Source organism: Artibeus jamaicensis, unplaced genomic scaffold (genome assembly GCF_021234435.1).
Source record: "Artibeus jamaicensis isolate MK-2021 breed Jamaican fruit bat unplaced genomic scaffold, CSHL_Jam_final scaffold_584, whole genome shotgun sequence".
In the NCBI taxonomy this organism is placed as follows: Eukaryota; Metazoa; Chordata; class Mammalia; order Chiroptera; family Phyllostomidae; genus Artibeus; species Artibeus jamaicensis.
Genome location: NW_026522048.1, coordinates 10,305,364 through 10,326,637, shown reverse-complemented (window position 1 = coordinate 10,326,637; position 21,274 = coordinate 10,305,364). Strand labels below are relative to the sequence as shown.

Genomic DNA, 21,274 nt, shown 5'->3' with positions numbered 1-21,274 from the left:
TGCAGTAGTCTCCTAATTACTCTCACTGTTTTCATTCTTTTGTCCCTTAGTCGATTCTCAACACAACAGCTCAAGCAATTTCATGAAAACACATATTAGAGACTGTTACTCCTCAATTCAAGTTGAAGTCATAATGTCTTACAATGTTGTATGTAATGTAGACTTCAATGTTTTTTCTCAGACTTGGACTCCTACTAGGTACACTGGCCTCCATGTTATTCTTCAAATATACCAGGCATGGTTTCAATTTAGGGCCCTTAATAATGATGCACTTTTGTCTGCTGGGAATGTCCTTCCCCCAGATTTTCACTTGGTTATTACCCTTACCTTTACCAGGAACTTCATGTCTTCTAATCACTGAGGCCTTCTCTAACTGCTCAGTTTCCCTGGAACTTTCAATATCCTTGGAACTCTATCTCCTTCTACACTTCCTTAACACAAATCATAATGTGAATCATCATCCAAAGTATTCTATTGACTGCTTAGTTATACTTTTACTTTATATAAGTCTCCTGAGTGTAAAATGCACAAGGGTAGGGACTTTTGTTTGTTTTGCTCATTGCATTCCCAGTACCTATGATAGAATTTGGAACAAATTGGGTGCTCATTTGTATTTACTGAAAGTTGAATCAGTATGATATGAATAGGAATAAATGGGGTTTCTAATTATTTATTGTCTTATTTTTAATTGTGCATATTAATGTACAGTTTTTATGAATTATGTAATTTTCATACAAGTCCTTATTATTCACTCTATCTCAACCTTCTGAGCAAAGCCCTTGTACATATGCATGGTTGAAGAAAGTACCTATACCACTTAGTACATTGTTCTTTCATACTTCTAACCATAACATGTTTATATTTCTTTCCCAGTAAATGCCTATGTCTTAAAATCAAGACATAAGTCTTATGTATCTTTAATCCCTAAACAGGCTCAAGGCATGGCACATGGTATGCATATAGCAAACCAGTGGTTAACATGAAATCTAGTAAGTGACTCCAGTAGGACCATGTGATTGTAGGTGATATGCAGATACCTTAGTCTGTGTATGAATCAGGGTGCTAGATGCTCTAGATAGGGTTTTGTTAATTTTAAATATATGCAAGATAAAATAAAAATCGACTAACTATATAAATTATTTATATAATAGGGTTATTTATTTAAAATCATTTTATAACCAACATTTACTATACAAAGGGTGCACTTGTGTCTGTCTAGACATTAAACTATAGAATGTGTTTCTTAGGAAGTGACAATACCTAGGGAAAGGCTTAGAATTATATGAATTATATGAGCATACAGTTTTCCTTGGTATCACTGCTTGTATATGAAACCAAAGTTTATGTTGTAAGGGAATTTGGGAGCAAAATTAGGAATAAAAATAATAGCAATTATTTTGTCTTCTACCCCTTTGACCCTTGGTCTCTGAAGCATCCCTTTAAGATTCTGCTTATTAAATGTGTGGATATTAACCTAAGGGCAATTTTAATTAGATACTTTATTATGCCTCTAGATACATTATAAGAAGTATTTTTAAATCTCATTTTTACTTCTGTTTACAAAATGTTTGGTAATTCCAATTACTTCTCATTTTTGTCTTTACTTTTTAGTTCCTAGTGTTCCTATGAATATTGCTTTTTCTAACGTTCAGTCAACTAGTGCAACATTGACATGGATGAGACCTGACACTATCTTTGGTTACTTCCAAAATTACAAGATTACCACTCAACTTCGAGCTCAAAAATGCGGAGAATGGGAATCTGAAGAATGCATTGAATATCAAAAAGTTCAATACCTCTATGAAGCTGACCTAACTGAAGAGACAGTATATGGATTAAGGAAATTCAGATGGTATAGATTCCAAGTGGCTGCCAGCACCAATGCCGGCTATGGCAATGCTTCAAGTTGGATATCTACACGAACCCTGCCTGGCCGTAAGTTTTGCCCTGTATATGTGTATATATTTTTGCATTCAAGGAAAAGCTTTTTAAATGATTTTCCATAGAAGTCACTCAAAGTGTAGGTGAAGATTACTCTTACATCTTTAATTTTATATTTTAAAACTAACTGCCCTACTTGCTATAACAACATCATTCATATTAAATAATTTCTATTATTACCATCTGAGCACTATCTTCATAAAATTGTAATGGCTTTCATGTAAAGTGTACATATGTGTGTGTACATGTACACATAAGAGTATGCATACACACATATATGTATATATTATATATTATTCATATGTTGATTTCTGTTGTATTCAACATATATATCTTGATTTCTACTTAATTATATTGTGTGTAAAATCACTGAACATAAAAATTACTGAGTACAGAAACTAACTCATATAATATTTACTTTAATTTCAATGAATGCCAATAGGAAATTCATTTTCTGTCCTTTAGAGTTTTTCTCAAACTTTCAGAGGTGTGCAAAGGGCCTACAGTCCTATAGTGCAACAAGAACACTACAGCCTTTTCTTCATCATTAGGCTATTACTGATGATATCAAGAATGCTTTGTCCAAGCCTCCAGTTTTCCTTCATATCTAAAGGATATGAAGCCAGGCTTTACAATGTTTTCAATGACTGTAGGCTCACACACACACACACACACACACACACACAGATTTTCAGTGATCAGTAGTTACTGTTAGTCCTTTCTAAGCATTGAGAGGCTTTATTTTCTAAGTCACTAAATGAATCTCTTGTTTCTGTTCCCTAGAGTATCTGTCATAAAGTTTGTATAATGTGTCCAATAAATGTTTGTTAATGCAGTACCAGCTCTGACTGCTCCCCAGAACTCAGATCAATATGTTTACCTGATCAGTGGATATGACTGGGCATGTGTGTCAAGTATATCTCCCAAAATTAGCGTGGTTTAAACACTAACCCTCTCATCCTTTCCTATCTTAGTAAAATACACCATTACTCACCTGGCTGTAGAAAATGAAAATGCAGAAAGTGTTCTTTTCCTCCTCAGCTCCGCCAATGCTGTAGTTCTACTGTGCGATCTGACACAATCCTCCATTTGCCTTGTGGCCATATTCGTCCTAACCTTCATTACTGCTACCATATTAACCTTGCTGACCTCCTGAGCCTGCGGCTGATCTTTTTCAAGCTAAATTAGATGACGTCACTTCCCTTTTTAAAGCTATCCAATGAACTTCCATTGTTGTTAGAAAAAAGTTTGAAGTTTTCAACATGATTAACAAAGACTTACATGACCTGACTCTTACCGAACACTTTAACCTCATTTATAAACACTTTCTTACCTCCCCTTACCCTCCATTCACTGGCCATTTTTTTCTATTACCTGAACACACTATACTCTTAGAATTCGGACCTTTGCTCTCTCTATTCCTTTTGACTGAAATATTCTTTCACCTCCATCTTCCCATGACTGGCCTTTTTATTTTATTTTTTTAAATTTAATTTATTTTTAGAGAGAGGGGAAAGGTGGGAGAAAGAGTGGGAGAGAAACATCAATGTGTGGTTGCCTCTCATGTGGCCCTCACAGGGGACCTGGCCTGCAACCCAGCATGTGCCCTGACTGGGAATTGAACCAGCAACTCTTTGGTTTGCAGCCTGCACTCAATCCACTGAGATACACCAGCCATGGCTCGTGACCAGCCTTTTTATAATGCAGACCCCACCTTAAATGATCCAGATCAATTAAAGCTAGGAACTTTAGTTGCTTAAGCCAGTAAGAATAAATAAAATCGTAAGTGCAAATTTGATAGAAAAATGGGACATGGACTGAATGAATAATCATTGAAGACCCAGGGGCTACTGGCAGTTGCCTGAAGCGGTCAAACAGGTACCATAGTGAAAGAAGCAAACTGATATAAAGTGATTGAAAGTGGTGGAAGCCATGGCAAGTTAACAGAGAATGCACTGTACTAGAAAGACTTCTGATGTTTTCAAAGAAACAGGAAAGTTAATTTTTTTTAATGTGAAAATATTCAATTCCTTGTTTGTGGTAGTTTTTGTTTTGTTTTGTTTTCAAATTTAGAAACATTCAGTTGTTCAAACCAAGCACATCAATAGCCCAGATCTGGCCTATGGGCAGTTAATTTTTAATCTTTGGTTAAAATAGACTTTGTGTCTATTTGCTGCCCCTAAGGGATTCCACCCTATTCCTTATGAGCATCTCACTTGGGTAGTGCTTCCACCTACTATACTGAATGACGGAGTGGACTTTCTGAATGCATAATTGCTTTAAGTACTCTAGACACTATGATGGAAAATGTTTGATTAGCATAAAACAACCTATAACATGATCAGTTTAGAAGCTTGTAAATGAAATGTTGAAGTTGGATTTTTAGAGTCTTATGTTCTTTTTTTTAATATTAAATTTTATTTAGTTACTTTTCAAGTACATTTTTTTTTTATCTATTTCTCCCATCCCACCCCCCACCGCCCGGTCTCCCCCCTCCCTCCCATTCCCCCCCGCCCCAGTCCTCATCTCTGTGTCTTTCATACTTGTTCCTCAAAATCCCTCCCCCCTTTTTCCCCTTAAGTTCCCTTCCCTCTCCCCTCTGGTCGCTGCCCACTTGTTCTCTATTTCAGCGTCTTTGTTTTTATTCTGTTTGCTTGTTTGTTTTATTCTTTAGCTTCCTGTCAAAGGTGAGATCATATGGTATTTGTCCTTCAATGCCTGGCCTATTTCACTCAGCATAATGCTTTCCAGTTCCATCCATGTTGTTGCAAAAGGTAGTAGCTCCTTCTTTCTCTCTGCTGCATAGAATTCCATGGTGTATATGTACCACAACTTTTTGATCCATTCATTTACTGATGGGCACCTAGGTTGCTTCCAACTCTTGGCTATTGTAAATTGTGCTGCTATGAACATTGTGGTGCAGAGTCTTATGTTCTTAATTTGAAAATTTGAAAGTCTTCCCACTGGAATATCATTACTGCCATACCTCCACTTCCTATCTTCTTTAAGGTCAGTGACACACTCACCAGAATTTGGCTATTTTAAATTGCCTACTACTCCATTTTACTCATTTTGTTTAAAGAAATAATGGTAGAATATTGAAAATATTTCACAATCAACATGAACTTTTTGTAAAAAGAAATTAACATTATCTTCCTAGCTTTACCATAATGTCTTTCTTTGCACTTGGTGATTCATGTGTTTATTTTGCTCTTGGTGCAATGCAGAGAGTAATCTTGGTTTTTCTTCACCCCAGCTTCCAAGTCTTTACTTGACTAATCTACAGAGGGACTTTCTCATGGATTTTTAGTTTGTTTTTTATCTAGTATTTTTCTTCTCTCTGGGTCTAGTATCTCATTGCCACAATTTTAATTCACCATCACAGAATACCTTGAACAAAAGGAAATTTATCTTACATAGATTTTTCTATGCTACTCCTATTCCCTTTTTCTTCTCTTTCTTCTTTTTTTAAATATATTTTATTTTTTTAATTTATTTTTTATTGGTTATGCTGTTACAGTTGTTCTATTCCCCCCTTCATTCCCCTCCACCCTGCCCCCCTGTCCCCACCATTTCCCCCCTTTAGTTTATGACCATGACCATGTGTCTCAAGTCCTTTAGATTCTACATTTCCCATGTTACTCTTGCCCTCCCTTCTATTTTCTATCTACCGTCTATGCTACTTATTTTCTGTACCTTCTCCCCCCTTCTCCTCCTCCCACTCCCCTGTTGCTAACCCTCCTTGAGATCTCCATTTCTATGTTTCCACTCCTGATCTAGCTGTCCTTTTAGTTTGCTTTTGTTTTAGGTGTGGTTGTTAATAACTGTGAGTTTGTTGTCCTTTCACTGTTCATGATTTTCTACTCTGTTATCATTCAAATCGAATTTTTAAAAAAATTATTGCTAGAGGATACATGAAAATTTGCCTTTATTCCTCTGTGATCAAGTGAAAAAAGTGACAAGATTTATAAACAGGATGGAGTAAAAGGAGGTTTACAGCTGTGAGTAGGCAAAGCACAGTTTATTCTTGCATTAGTTGGGGTGCATAGGAGAGGCAACTGATCAATGTTTGTCTTTCACAGCAATATTTCTCTCCCTCTCTATCTCTCTCCCTTCCCCTCTTAAAAAAAAGACACTGCATATCTTGCTGCAAGTTAATATATATGGTGAACTAACATGTGCTACAAGAATAAAAGAAATTAGAACAGTCAAGCTACAAAGGTCTTGAAACAGTAATATTTTTAAATTAAAAGTAAGTCATGCTTAGATGTTGATTCTGCAGACCAAACATGGAAAGTGTAGGCATTTTGAAAACATAAGAAATAATCTGGGACTTCTGGCTAAGATGGAGGTGTAGGTAGATACCATTGTGCCTCTTCCCACAACCAAAAAAGGACAACAAATTTAAAAATTAAAAAAAAAACAGAACTGCCAGAAAATGGAAATGTATGAAAGTCCAACAATCAAGGACTTAAAGAAGAAGCATTCATCCAGACCAGTAGGAGGTGCAGAGATGGGCAGCCAGGATGGAGAGGGCTCCTGGCAAGGCAGTGGTATGAGGACCAGGGCAGGCATGGCAGTGGCTGGCAGACCAGGCTGTCCCACACTTGGGTGGGGATAAACTGAGAGGAACAACAGACCATACAACCCAGGGTTCCACTGCTGGAAAATAAAGCTTCAAAACCTCTGACTGAAAAACCTTATGGGGTTGTGTGGCAGGAGAAACTCCCAGCCTCACAGGAGAGTTCATTGGATAGACCCACAGGATCCTAGAATGCACAGAAATCAACCCACCTGGGAATCAGCACCAGAAGGGCCCAGTTTGCTTGTGGGTAGTGGGGAAGTGACTGAAAGGTGGCTGGCAGAGAGGTGACCAAGAGACATTGTTCTCTCTCACCTTCTCCACAACATACAGTGCCACTACCCAGTGACGTGGGTTGCCCCCACCCTTGTGAATACGTAAGGCTCCACCTCTTACAGGCAATGAGACAAAGAAAATGGCCCAAATAAAAAAAATGGATCAAAACTCCAGAAAAAATAGAACTAAATGATGAAGAGATAGCCAACCTATCAGCTGCAGGGTTCAAAACACTGGTGGTCAGGATGCTCACAGAAATTGTTGAGTATGGCTGCAAAATGGAGGAAGAAGTGAAGGCTATGCAAAGTGAAATAAAGTAAAATGCACAGGGAACCAACAGTGATGGGAAGGAAACAGGGACTCAGATCAATGATTTGGGTCAGAAGAAAGAAATAAGCAATCAACTGGAACAAAATGAAGAAACAATAATTCAGAAAAATGAGGGGAGGCTTAGGAACCTCTGGGACAACTTTAAACATTCCAACATAGATGTGCCAGAAGGAGAAGAGGAAGAACAAGAAATTGAAAACTTATTTGAACATATAATGAAGGAGAACTTCCCCATTCTGGCTAAGGAAATAGACTTCCAGGAAATCCAGGAAGCTCAGAAAGTCCCAAACAAGTTGGACCCAAGGAAGCACACACCAAGGCACATCATAATTAAATTGCCCAAGATTAAAGAGAAAGAGAGAATCTTAAAAGCAGCAAGAGAAAAGGAGAGAGTTACCTACACAGGAGTTCCATAAGACTATCAGCTGATTTCTCAAAAGAAACCTTGCAGGCAATAAGGAGCTGGAAGGAAGTATTCCAAGTCATAAAAGGCAAGGACCTGCACCCAAGATTACTCTACACAGCAAAGTTCCCATTTAGAATGGAAGGGCATTCTGATTGATAGCTTTTCCCAGATAAGGTCAAGTTAAAGGAGTTCATCATCACCACACCTTTATTATATGAAATGTTAAAGGAACTTATCTAAGAAAAAGAACAGTAAAATGAAGAACTCACAATTATCAACAACCAAACCTTAAAAAAACAAAAATGAACTAAGCAAACAACTAGAACAGGAACAGAATCACAGAAATGGAGATCCCATGGAGGCTAATTAGTGGGGAGGAGGAGTGGTGATAATGGAGGAAAATATACAGGGAATAAGAAACATAAATGATAGGTACAAAATAGAAAGGAGAGGATGAGAACAGTATAATGTAGAAGCCAAAGAACTTATATGTATGACCCATAGACATGAACTAAGAGGGTAGAATGAGGATGGGATGGAGGTGCAGGGCAGAGGGGAATGAATGGGGGGAAATGGGACAACTATAACAGCATAATCAATAAAATATATTTTTAAAAATTTAAAGAAAAAATAATACAGATGAAGAAAATTACTGTTTTACATTACCTGTCATTGAGTCAAAAATTGCTTTTTCATAATATATGAGAAGATAGAATTTTGAAAGTGAAAAACTTAACTGAATAATATAAGACAAAACAACAAGAAAAATTGGTATAAAATTACTATTTTAAATATGTGCATGTTATTCTTATAGCATCAAGTTGCATCCATGCTCTCAGTAAAATAGAACTGCTTATCAAAACCGGATAAGCAGGAGCTTCTTGATAAGAAGCTAGCAATTGATGGGTAGTTTGAAATCGATTTATTCACTTTGAATAACTCAAATAAAAGACCAATAAATATTATTTTAAAATGTTCTAAAATGGGGTGTAGAATTAGAAAATATGTTGTATCTACTCTCTCTGAGCTAGTAAAGAAGGAAATCCAAATTAAAGATCCAGGGAGCAGTGTTAGGGTGCAAGCTGAGAATTAAATTGGGTTACTTTCTGAATCTGAATCTACCACTGTACACTAGAGTAAAAAAAAGAAAACAGTATTCAGCCAGCACAAGCTAACATTGATTTTTCCCACATACTCTGATCTAGACAACTGAAGCCAAACTGCTATTCTCCTTAAGTCGTCTGTGTAACAGCCATAACTCTGTACTTCATGCCGGGTATATATAGATACAAACAAGCACAAACATTACAAATAGCAGAAACACTTAACTTGAAGCATCAAAATCTTGCAGATCATTTGACTAATCTTTTATTTTTCTGATTATCCCTATATTCAAAAACAATTTGAATTGTGTGGGGGGAGGAATATAGACTGCCAAGTTTCTCTGTGATGCACAGTAAGTACTTATAATGTTGAGAAAATGTACCACTTTAAAAGAGTGTGGGTGTGAAATTAGTATGGAATGAAATGGGAGTCTCATAATGTGCATCTCCTATGGACCACCAGGCCTGGAAGACAGCAAGAAAGGCAAATTCCTGGGGTAGCACTTAGGTTGTGAAAACCACGGGATACCACACTCATGAGGAATTTTAACTACCCAAACATCTGTTAGGTTAAAAAAAATTCAACAAAACATGCCTCATCAAAGAAGATTCCAAGGAATGCAACTTTATGATCTAAAAAGAAGAAAAACGAAATAGGGGGCAAACGAAATAGGGGGCCTTAACATTTTTTAAAATAAGAAGTTGTTAATGACTTACTCAATTATTTTCTTTATCGTGTAAATGCATTGTGCTGAATGGTATCATAGCAGAGGTACATATTAGGCTTCCTATAAAGAATCAATTATATAATGACAAGAAGAGATGTTATCCATAAATGAACAGGAAAATATATTCCACAACATAAAGAACCTGCTTTGAGTCAGTGCATTTTTAGAATAGTCTCTACCCTGCAGTCACTAGAGGAAATGAATATAATTTATTCTGTAGATGATGAAAAAAGTTACATGCCATTGAAATTTTTCTAAGTTAATTGTCTGAGACTCCCAAATGCATAATTCAAGACAACATCTCTGTCCTCTAGACCTGTAGTTGGGAGTTAGTGATATGACTACTTAGGTTTCCACCAGCATGTCACACCCATATCGCCATTGCCTCTTCCCCACTAGAATCATTTTCCTGTGTGTTCCCTGCCTGAGTGTATTGTACCATTATTCATCTAACTTGAAATGAGCAATCTAGGAATCATTTTTTAATTCTTTCTAGCAATCTTCACCCCCTAGCCCATATCTGAGTTTTATAGAATTTACTTTCTAAATATTTGTCAAATTTATTTGTTTTTTCTGTTAAGCATCTCTAAATCTAGACCCTAAAAGTTCATCTATTAGGTTATTACAAAACATTTCTAAATGGTCTTTAAGTTCCCATTTTCTCTCTATATATAAATGGAAAATTTCTATACAATAGAAATATAGCTATATGGCCATGTTATTCCTCTGCTTAAGATATTTTATAGTTTTCTATTTTTCTCTTGTGTAAAAATCATACTTTTGAGTATGCCACATAAGGTCCTTCACGATTTTGCTTATATTCCCTATACATATTTGGTTATTTCTTCTTTGCACTCCAGAATCTTTGTTTTTTTTCCTATTGTGCTTTCTTTTGGAGAGCAGCCTTCTATAAATTTCTGTTTCCACTGTCATCTCCCAAAACTTGTTTTGAAAGTACTCATTGTATAGTACAACAATTACTTACTTCTCTCTCTTTTGTGGAACTCTGGGCTCCTTAAAGCAGAGGTGACCAGGTGATCCTGTCTAGAGGAAATGAATATAATTTATTCTAAGAAATAAATTATATTCTGGGGCTAATTTTATTCTGGGACTAAGAAAGACCTGGAGCCTTTAATGTATGTTTCTATCCTCCATACCTACTCAACATTAGAGACTTAATGAATGTGGCACTTGAACTTGAAGAAGGCATTTGACATTAATGTGAAAGTAGCTCAGTGTCAGTATTCTCTATATTGCAAAACAGTTCATACTAATTTTCATCATTTTTCCTCTAATTTATCTTCCAAATATTTGCATCATTATTGCCAAAATTAAAATTTTTCATGTTTGACATATTCAGCTTCTTTTATTTCACAAAATGGGCATTTTATATCATTAATATTTTTATTTCCCTTTTCATTAACATAAGAAATATGAATTATGGCACATAGGAAAAATATGCATGTAGTACAGAAGGATTTTAATCAATAAATTAAATAATAAATGCCTGCTTTAAATAGGTTGAAGTATTAGCAATATTTAAATGACTGGCTGAGGGAACAAACTCTTAATGAATTTGTATAGCAAGCTGTATCATAATAGGTTGATAGTCCATGAAGAAGGCAAAGGAAAACAATGTCTAAATTTGGGCTTTTATGTGTGATTACAAGGAGAAAGTATTTGGATAAAATCATAATTTATATAACATAATACTAAATATATAAAATTAAAGCATTTAACAAAGCATTCAACTGTATATTTAATTCTAAAGAGCTATTTCCAGGTTACTAAAAATGTTTTTTAGAATTAAAAAAATTTTGAAACATCATTACATAGCACATAGAGTGTGTTTTTCAGTAAAATCACTCAGAATCAAAGGAAATTTTAAGGATTATTATTATATTATATTTTAAAGTCAAAATTATAGAAAACCTGATAATCTTAAGGGAAACAAGGGAAAACAGTCTTTTCCCTAACATGGCTAGCTGCATTTCATCATTTAAAAATTCAAATGAATTCTCTCATTTTCTTATTTCAAACTTCAAATCTCATGTTGACTTTAATTTATTTTTCTCTTCTGCGACTTATTTCTCTTGGTTTAGAAAGAAGTGTGAAGTAGGCTTACTTCTCTGTGTATTTGGTCATTGACCTCAGTTCATGTCTGCCACAGTACTAAGCCCTAGGTGAACAAAAATTCAATTCTATTTTCTTCTACATTTACCAAGGAAGTGGAGAGAACTTTAATTTGACTATGGAAAACTCCCCATTCTAAAAAGGATTTATATGGCAGGTAGGTTAGGGTACTTTCTGATTGATTGGGCCCAGTAACTGAATTGAGAACACTTGGCTGGATAGTTAAGAATAATAATAAGAGCTAAGCTTATAAAGTGTTTACTATATGTTGGCACTATTCTAAGAACTTTATACATTTTGATTCACTCATGGACCTTATTCATTTCTAGGGTAGATCCTTTGCTCTCAGGTTGTGACTAAGACTTGGGCAAAGGCTCATGATGGAATGAAAATACCAAAAGGTGGAGGGGTGTCAAGTAGGATTACAAAGAGGAGATATTCAGTTGAAATCATAATGCAAAGGAAATAATAGTAAGCACTTAAAATTAAACTGTTAAATAAAGCATTCGACTCTATATTTAATGTCAATAAAAGCAAAAGCAAGATTGTTAAGCAACTTTTCCACACTATATATAAACATAGTTTGAAATCCCATTTGCATAAGCAAACGAAATGTCTTTTTCTGCAAAAGCACTAAAAACTGAACAGTTAAACGAAATTTTGAGGATTATCACTATGTGATATTATTAGCTTTGACACCTGGGACTAAGAAAAACCTGTAGACTTTATATAAGCTTCCAGTGAGTAAACCAACCATCTCCATTCCCTATCAAATTGGATGGGATTTTCCCTAACACTCATAACCTTAGACTACACTTTTGGTTCCTCCCTTCCTTCCTTCCTTCCTTCCTTCCTTCCTTCCTTCCTTCCTTCCTTCCTTCCTTCCTTCCTTTCTTTCTTTCTTTCTTCTTTCTTTCTTTCTCTTTCTTTCTTCCTTTCTTTCTTCTTTCTTTCTTTCTTTCTTTCTTTCTTTCCTTCCTTCCTTCCTTCCTTCCTTCCTTCCTTCCTTCCTTCCTTCCTTTCTTTCTTTCTTCCTTTCTTTCTTCCTTTCTTCCTTTCCTTTCCTTTCCTTTCCTTTCCTTTCCTTTCCTTTCCTTTCCTTTCCTTTCCTTTCCTTTCCTTTCCTTTCCTTTCCTTTCCTTTCCTTTCCTTTCCTTTCCTTTCCTTTCCTTTCCTTTCCTTTCCTTTCCTTTTTTTCTTTCATTTTACCCTTGTTTACCTGCATACAATGAATGGGCGCACAAAATAGCAACATTTACCCTGGCCCTAACATTCCATATGGCGATAGTCTTGTCTCAATTATTCCAGGTTGATCCTGCACAGAGCTCAACAAAGAGCTAAAGATGTTTTCTTACCTTCTTATGAAACATGCTGACCTGACATCACTCTAGGAACTTTGTTACATGGAGGGAATGATGGTTGGGAGAAACTTTTTCTACATTATTCAGAATTAAAGTAGGAGACCAGTCTGTGGACTGTTGATTGGCTGGATGTACATTTGAATGTCTATCACCAGCTCCCAACACCCCGCAACCCCACCACCACTACTTCCCTAGCCCTTACTAAACAGCCATTTAATCCCCCTTTCCAGCCTTATTACCACTGGTCACCTAATCCGAAGAATAACCACACTACTTTTTCAAATGGTATGTTGATGTTGTGGAACAGCAGTTCTGTTTTTTCCCCCAAGGAGTTTATTTGTGCAGACAAGGGACAGGGAGGGCCTAAATCTGATAGAAGTTATGGGCCTCTTGGTGGTGAAGTGTTGTTTGCGCTGGTGAGGAAGGACCCGGTGGGGCAGGGGGAACCTGATCTTGGGGTCTTGGAACTGCTTGACTGCCAATCAGCGGCACTTGCTGCCCACAGTCTCCTCCACCTTCATGATCTGGATTGAGAGGCCACGGGTATGGTTCTTAAACTGGTAGAACAGGTCACTAATGTTTCTATAGCTGAGGAAAAACAGGGTCCTTCATTTAGTGATGGGAGTAGCTAGCATTCCGATGGTCCAGTATGCCAGAGTCTGAAACTGAAAGACTGAAGGGTAGGCCCTTTAAATAAACTTTAAACTGAACTTAAATCCAAATAGATGTATAGATGATTTAAATTATTTGTGTACAGAGCTCAAGATTTTCTGTCCTTTCAGTTGCTTTCAAATAGTTTATTCATTTAGTTTATCCTTGTAGGAAATTCACTCTAGCATGGCACAGTAAAAACAATAAAACATTTTCTACATTTTTCATCATTAAATTAAATTTATAGTGATCTGCAGAAGGCAAAGTCACCGATAAGTCTTTGAATGTGCTTCTTCTGAAAGTGTAGTATTAGACACACCAAAACTTGATGGTTCTTAATCAAAGTGGCACAGACTTGGGAGCATTCAAACTTTTTTAAGGACTAGGCAACCTGATGGCCTGTCCAGACTCCCCTCTCAGCTAACACACTCAGCACAGGGACACAGATGGATGGGGAAGATGACCCTGACCCACATAAGACCCACATTCCTGTGCAAGGATAGAAGCATGATAATCAGGAAATGATGGTTGTTAGTTACAGAAAATGCATTATTGTGAAAACCAGGGGAAAGTGCTTATGAGAGGAAGTGATTGGATTATGGAGAATGAGAGAATAAGGATAGATCATTCCTACTGAGTAAATTGCTGTGATTTATAAGAGAAAGGGTATAGCGATATCGTGGCCCATTACTGACTAGATTCATTTCACAAACAATCTTAAATCAGAATGTGACAGTTTATGGGGAGACAAACAAAGTCTCCCAAGGATGCTTATAAGTTGCTAAGCTTTTAAACTGACATTTTTCAACTCCCATATCTTTATTGCCATCAGCTTCTTTTATTTTGATTTGTGACATTTATAATTGTAGTTTTCTATTAATTCCCCTTATGTCAATCTAATAGAAAATTACTATACACTGTGATAAAAGAAACAATACTGGATATATTTTGTTATGTATTTTGGATCTTGATAAATTCCAAAAGAAAATTACCTAAGAGAAACTTGAAATTTTATATACTTACAAGTACAGTATAATATTTAGACAATACTAAAATGATTAGATGCTATTTTATAATAGACTTGACATATGATATTCTAAATATGTCTCTCCAATTATCTATGAATTAATCAAATGATCATTGTAATTGCTTTATATAGATGAACTATATATTGTTATATATTATATGCCTATATTATATTCATATATCAATTCAGTTATTTATGTGTTTGCTTTTATTTTTGAGTTTAGATTTAAGAGTTCTTATTGCATCATATTCTAATCCTTCAAGTATACAAACTGTATAATATATTCTAAGAGAAAGTTTTCACAAAGGAATCAACAAAGGGAGCACTCTGTAACAAAACAGGCAATTTCATCAAGCTTACTGAAAATGCAAATGTATAGAGTGATTGTTTCTTAAAAAGAAAGAAAAAAGAAACTGGGAAAAGTTCAAGAAGTGGCATTAAAGCACATCTCAGCATGGGGCTAAGTACTTTGCCTTTTCATAATGATTGATTAGTGTATAGACCTTAAAATATTTAGTAGTATAAGTGGTTACTAGGTGCCATGAATTCTTTTTGAAGGCCATTATTCTCTCAGCCCTGCCTGGGGTAGCAGACTCTCCCTGATGAAAGAAAGCTTTGATTTGCTAGTGTTAGAGCAGTTACTGCAGTGTTGGCATTTCACTATGAAAGACTGGGAGCTGAAGTAAGGCATCATACTCCTTTTCCGAGCTGGTCAAGACACATATTTGCAAAACCAGCCAAGCTTTTGCTTGGTAAATGGTTTTGGATCTGTCCTTAGTTGAGACCCCAAAGATCCAGACTATGGAGCAGAGAAGACATTTCCCTGGAAATATTTCCAACCTGAAGCCACCATTAACATGGTCGCAGAAAAATTCTCAACTTTCTTAGCCACAGAAAATTCTGTGTGGCTCTTTGCGTGGCTCAAAGTTAGCTCTTTGTGATGTCTGGGCAACAGTAATGTACCAACCACCTTTGTCTGCCTGTTAGAATGAGTGAGATTTAAAAGTGTTGTCCTGACAGCCATTGAGTTGGTATGCTTTACAGAGGCACGTGAGCCACATAGATTCTACAGATAGTCTGCTCTCTTCTGATATGATTCATTTGACCCATCTTTTTGGTATGAGTTAAAACCAAGCACAAAAATCTCTAGACGTTCCTTCTAGTTCATGATATAAACTATGGCATTTGTCCTTTCCCCATGATAACTGTCTTTACAAAGACCTACGAAGTAGCCTCAAAGCCCTACACAACTGGGCCCCCATTTTCTCTCCAACCTGCATTCTGACTCACTGGAGTCCTTGTTATTCCTAGAACACACCAGGCATGCTCCTGTCTCAGCGACTTTACACTATTCATTTTCCTCCCTCTGACACGATTCTTTCAAACATCCCTGTGTTCCCTCACATCTTTCAAATCTTTGGTTAAATGTCATCTGCACAGAGGGGCATTCCCTGCCTACCGTATTTAACACAGCAACTTCCACCAGCTTCTCCATTCCCACCATGGTACATTTACTTCTTCACGGGGTATATTTTTGCTTGTATATTGTATATTTACCCAAATTTTTATACTGATATTATTTTCTCCCTCCACTAAATTAGAGGTTCCATGATCCCTGTCTCTTTGCTTCTTGTCTCTATCTCCAGTGCCTCAGACGTGCCTAGCTGGTAGTAGGTGCTCCCTGAAGGGCTGTAGAATGAAGATGAACCATTACATACCAGAAGCTCTAAATGGATAGGTCCACACCCGCCTTGGTCACATCTATGGGCTCTGTGTTTTTTTAGTGCCAGAAACATAGAAGGTGCTCAGTAGACACTTGTTCATTGAGGAATATATAAATTTCATCTAAAAGCCAACAGAATATGTGGGCATAAATAAAGAGGAGGGAGCCAAAAATATTTTTCCATCAGATACCACTTGAAATGTGTGGGCTGTCATAAAATGTTTTCTCCAACAATGGTTCTTATATAGCTACAAGGCAGGTTTTGCAAAAACATTAATAATCAAGGGGCCTAATAAATTTATGCTTAGCTTCCAGCCCATCCTCTTTTACAGAGTCAAAGGCAGAAGATAAGCCATTGAACCCTGGCCCCTGTGGCTCAGTTGGTTGGAGCATTGTCCTATAAACCAAACAGGTCACAGGTCAGGGCTCATGCCTCAGCTGTGGTTCTGTTCCCAGGGTTTGGGGTTGGGGCACATAGGAGAGGCCACCAATCAATGTTTCTCTCTTGATGTTTCTCTCCCTCTTTGTCTCTGTCCCTCCCCCTGTCTCTAAAATCAGCATGTCCTTGAGTAAGGATTGAAAAAAAGAAAAAGAAGATAGGGCATTGAAACCCACAAAACATTTTATATTTTTCAAAACAGGTTTTTCTATGAAGAGAGTATATTATAATTATCAGTAATTTTATACTTGGTCCAGAAGCCCATGCACTCATTTACCATATTGAATAAAAAGGTTTAGAGCTACTATTTATTAAGAAGAAGGTGAGCATAACATTTCTAAGGAATAAGTTTGAGATGGAAAAGTGTTGCCACTCTTGAAAATAGAGTGCATTATTCCGTGAGAACACCCAAATACAATTGATCACTCTGGTGCTGGGAGAGTTCCCATCACTCTTATTTACTATGTATAATAACCTAAACCAATTATGCTGCCATTTGAGTCAGTTTTCGTAAAGCTAGAAATGACAAAGCTGAAGACGTCAGGGTGTACAGATTCCATCATCTTTTCCATTAGAGTTATTGGACCCAGTTCTGACATCATTACTAGCACCTCTCAGCTCATCAAATCTCTGATGCTGAACAACCCCCTGGGTGTCTCCCTGGGCCCCTTGGACTGGATCTCCCAGTCAGTGTTCAAAGTGTTGCCCAAGGGTCAGAAGACATACAAGTAGGAAGGATATGTTTGGTACCCCAAGAACATTGTCCCACAGATGCGTCCTTAGATGTATTTGCTTAGATACCTCTATAGCAGCAATTTTCCACTTTTCTACCTCATGGCACACATAAGCTCGTTACCAAAATTCTGCAACACACTAACAATATATATTTTTGCTCATCTGACCAAAAATGGGTATAATTTTGATTCATGCACACTGGATGGCTATTGTTGTGTTGGCTGTTGTCATTTTTTTTGGACAATCTAAGGGAAAAGAGGTCAGGAGCCCTGACTAAATAGTAAGGTATTCATATTTTCAAAATTCTCATGGCACACCAGGGTGCCCCTTGCCAGAGCACTGGCTGAAAATCACTACTCCACAGTAACATTTGAGTTCTGTTATTTAAATTGTTCAATGCTATTATTTAAAATATTTTTATAGCCTCTCTCTTAAAAATATGTTCTTATACCAATATTCATATAGGGTTGAAGATTGTCACTACTATTAATATCTGAAATACTTACCTGGTATTGAAATTACACTTTCAGCTCTATTTAGAACATGCAAATCTCATAAAATAGATACACAATTTATAGTATCCCAATTTGTAAAGAATTATCTGGGAAAAAAATACAACCTTTTCCATCCTGTCTTTCTAGTTTTGGACTCATCTTTCTAATTGGCCAGGTAGGTACCTCAATCCTCCTTGGTTTCTCAGATTCAGCAGGTACAAATCCAAATTTATCATCTCCTTCCATAGTCTTATCCCTGCCAAAAATCTGTTTCTCTTTTTTTTTTAAGATTTTATTTATTTATCTTTAGAGGGGAAGGAGAGAGGGAGAGAAACATCAATGTATGGTTGCCTTTCGTGCATCCCCTGCTGGGAAATGGCCTGCAGGGAATTGGCCTGCAACCCAGGCATGTGCCCTGACTGGGAATCAAACCGTGATTGTCCGGTTTGCAGGCCTGCGCTCAATCCACTGAGCTACACTAGCCAGGGCTTCCAGTATCTGTTTCTTAATGTGTTGTTTTTGTGAATTCTATCAGCATTCTCCCAATATTAATACAAGAATTACCTTTACTAATTCTATCTCAGTTTGTGTAAACATCTAATGAGCTTGTAAGTTCTTTTAAAATTTTCTAAATGACTCTAGGATTCACATCCTCCTATCAATATCTACTTATTTACTGTCACTCTTCTAAGTGAGGGTTTCATCATGTCTCACCTGGTTTTTTGGAAGTAGCCTGTATGGGCTCAATGCTTTAGAGCACTAACCTTTGTCAAAACCTTCAGCGGCATTCCATTGTTTAAAGAATGAACTTCAAACTCCTTAGCATTATAATCGAGTGAGCTCTAACTTACTTTCCAAGTTAGTATTTGAAGTTTGTTCCCTACTACATTTCTCCATGAGCACTGGCCTCTCTGTGACATCTCTATTCTTTTAATTTAGGGATTCTGACTCATTTCTGTACCATGATGCCTTTGACTGCCTGGTGAAGTCTTGGACCCCTTCCTAGAGTAACATTTTTTAATGCATAATAAACATAAGGTTACCAAAGAAAAGCAATTTGATAGTAATAAAATCTGTCCGTAGACCCTGTTGTTTATGTCTTTGTGGCTTGGCTTATGATCCTCTTCCCACAGAGGAGCCCCAAACCCTCTCTTCTGATTCCTGAAATCCTTCTCACCTTTCAAAGCCCATTCACTTCCCATCTCCTCTGTGCCATTTACCTTGACTTCCTGCCCCATCTGTGTTCACCACTTTGCCCTTTGCTCTGTCATAGATTATTTGCATTTCTAATTAGGCCTTATCTTTACTTTGCCCTTTATTATAATATATTGTATTAATTGACAATGATGGGCCAAACAGTAACTGACCACTTTCACATGTTTTGTCCTCATATTTCTTTTTAAAACACTATAAAATATGCATATGAGGAGGAAACTGAGACCCAGAAATTTTGTCCCACCAAGATCACACGACTTTTTTTTCTATAAATTATGTGAGACATGGAATATTTTATCTTCTTCTGAATACCTTTTCAGGATCTTTGGAATAATATTTTATCCAGTAATATTTGTCTATGTAAATTTAAAAATTAGAAATTCTGGGAAATACTTATTTCTCAATATGTAATGTCTCTAGAATCAACTAGGGACCAAAGGAGCCCAGAGATGTACACGGCTATGTTCCTGGGCCAGCATCTATGCCCGTTAGCCGGGAGTAAAATCCCTCTTAATGTTCTATAAACCCATCTAATATCCAAAGGTTTCACAAATGATAAACTGACATCCCACATGTGAGTGAAATCATGTGGTTCTTAGCTTTCTCTGACTGAGTAAGATGCAGAAACTGTGGGTGGTGGGTGGCGGGCACACAGTACACAGGTCAGGTATCCCAGAAATGTGTGCTTGAAGCCTACTCGGTCCTATTCACAAATGCACCCCAATAAACTTAATTTGGAAAGAAAACTTACATAGTGGTTTTCATTAGTCAGTTCCTTAAACTATTATCTCTTGTCTTGCACTCTTGATGAAAACACAATAGTAAAAGTAGAACAAATTAAAGAATTTAAGTATGGAGGTTCAATTCCCAGTCAGGGCACATGCCTGGTTACTAGACAGGGGACTAGAGTTATGTTCTTCCATTTCTTCTCTTTTAAAGAATTTATAATCATAATCCAACAAATGTTACGTTTGTAATAAGATCAGTGTATAACTCATTTAATATGGTATTCCCTCAGTGAAAACAGTGAAACCAACTCAACTTACATTCATTTGACAATACATTCTAATTACCTTGTGTCAATTTCACTTTTCTGTAGTCAAATATAATTTGCAAGTTTTCTTAAAACAACATTGTTAGTTCATCTATGTTAGAATAAAAAGATTTATTTTAAGCCCTGGCTGGTGTAGCTCAGTGGATTGAGCACGGGCCTACGAACCAAAGGATCGCGGTTCGATTCCCAGTCAGGGCATGTGCCTGGGTTGCAGGCCAGTTCTCAGCAGGGGCCAGTTCCCAGCAGGGGACACATGAGAAGCAACCATACATTGATATTTCTCTCCCTCTCTCTTTCCCTTCCCTTCTAAAGATAAATAAAATCTAAAAAATAAATAAATAAAATTATTTTAAAAAAGATTTATTTTAGTAATAGTAAAGGTTTCTTTTCAATATTATTTTTAGTTGAAAAATTATGTGTTTATGAGCATTCATTTCTCATGTGGAAGTTCTTTATGTATAGTAATTTTGAAAGGAATTACATGTTTTTATTTGCCAATACCTATAGCATGCTGTGAGCTATAAATTAGTGCACATTTAATTCATTATGGCTATCCATTTTTCTTGGTCTTTTCTATTATTGTACTGTACCAAATACTAAATCAGATGTAGGTGAGTAAATGATATTCTGTTCTTCTAGCTCCAGATGGTCCTCCTGAAAACGTGTATGTAGTAGCAACGTCACCTGTCAGCATCAACATCAGCTGGAGTGAACCTGCAGTCATCACTGGACCAATGTTCTACCTGATAGACGTTGAATCGGTAAGGCTTGTTGCGCCTCTGCCACAGGCAGTGTCGAGTGCTGAAATGAACAAACAAGAAAACCAACCAACAAAAACTCATACACACAGACAACAGCTTGGTGGTTACCACCAGGAAGGCAGGCGAGAGGGTAGTAAAGGGTAAAGGGGGTCAAATATGTGGAGGTAGAAACACATTTGACCTTGTGTGATGGGCACACAATGCAATATACAGATGATGTATCATAGAATTGTGCACTTGAAACCTATATAGTCTTATTAACCATTGTCACACCAATAAATTTAATTAAAAAAGAAAAAAGAGTTTAGGACCAAA

At 36.7% G+C, this 21,274-nt stretch overlaps 1 protein-coding gene across 3 annotated transcripts in view; it reads left to right on the top strand.

The window, feature by feature from the left end:
* PTPRQ (protein tyrosine phosphatase receptor type Q) overlaps nucleotides 1-21,274 on the top strand; it is a 253,107-nt gene that overhangs the window by 160,409 nt on the left and 71,424 nt on the right. For all 3 annotated transcript variants that reach the window (XM_053658806.1, XM_053658807.1, XM_053658805.1), the window contains 2 exons: nucleotides 1,612-1,935; nucleotides 20,838-20,959. In XM_053658806.1, the coding sequence (XP_053514781.1) occupies nucleotides 1,612-1,935; nucleotides 20,838-20,959 (446 nt within the window). The remainder of the gene's footprint in view (nucleotides 1-1,611; nucleotides 1,936-20,837; nucleotides 20,960-21,274) is intronic.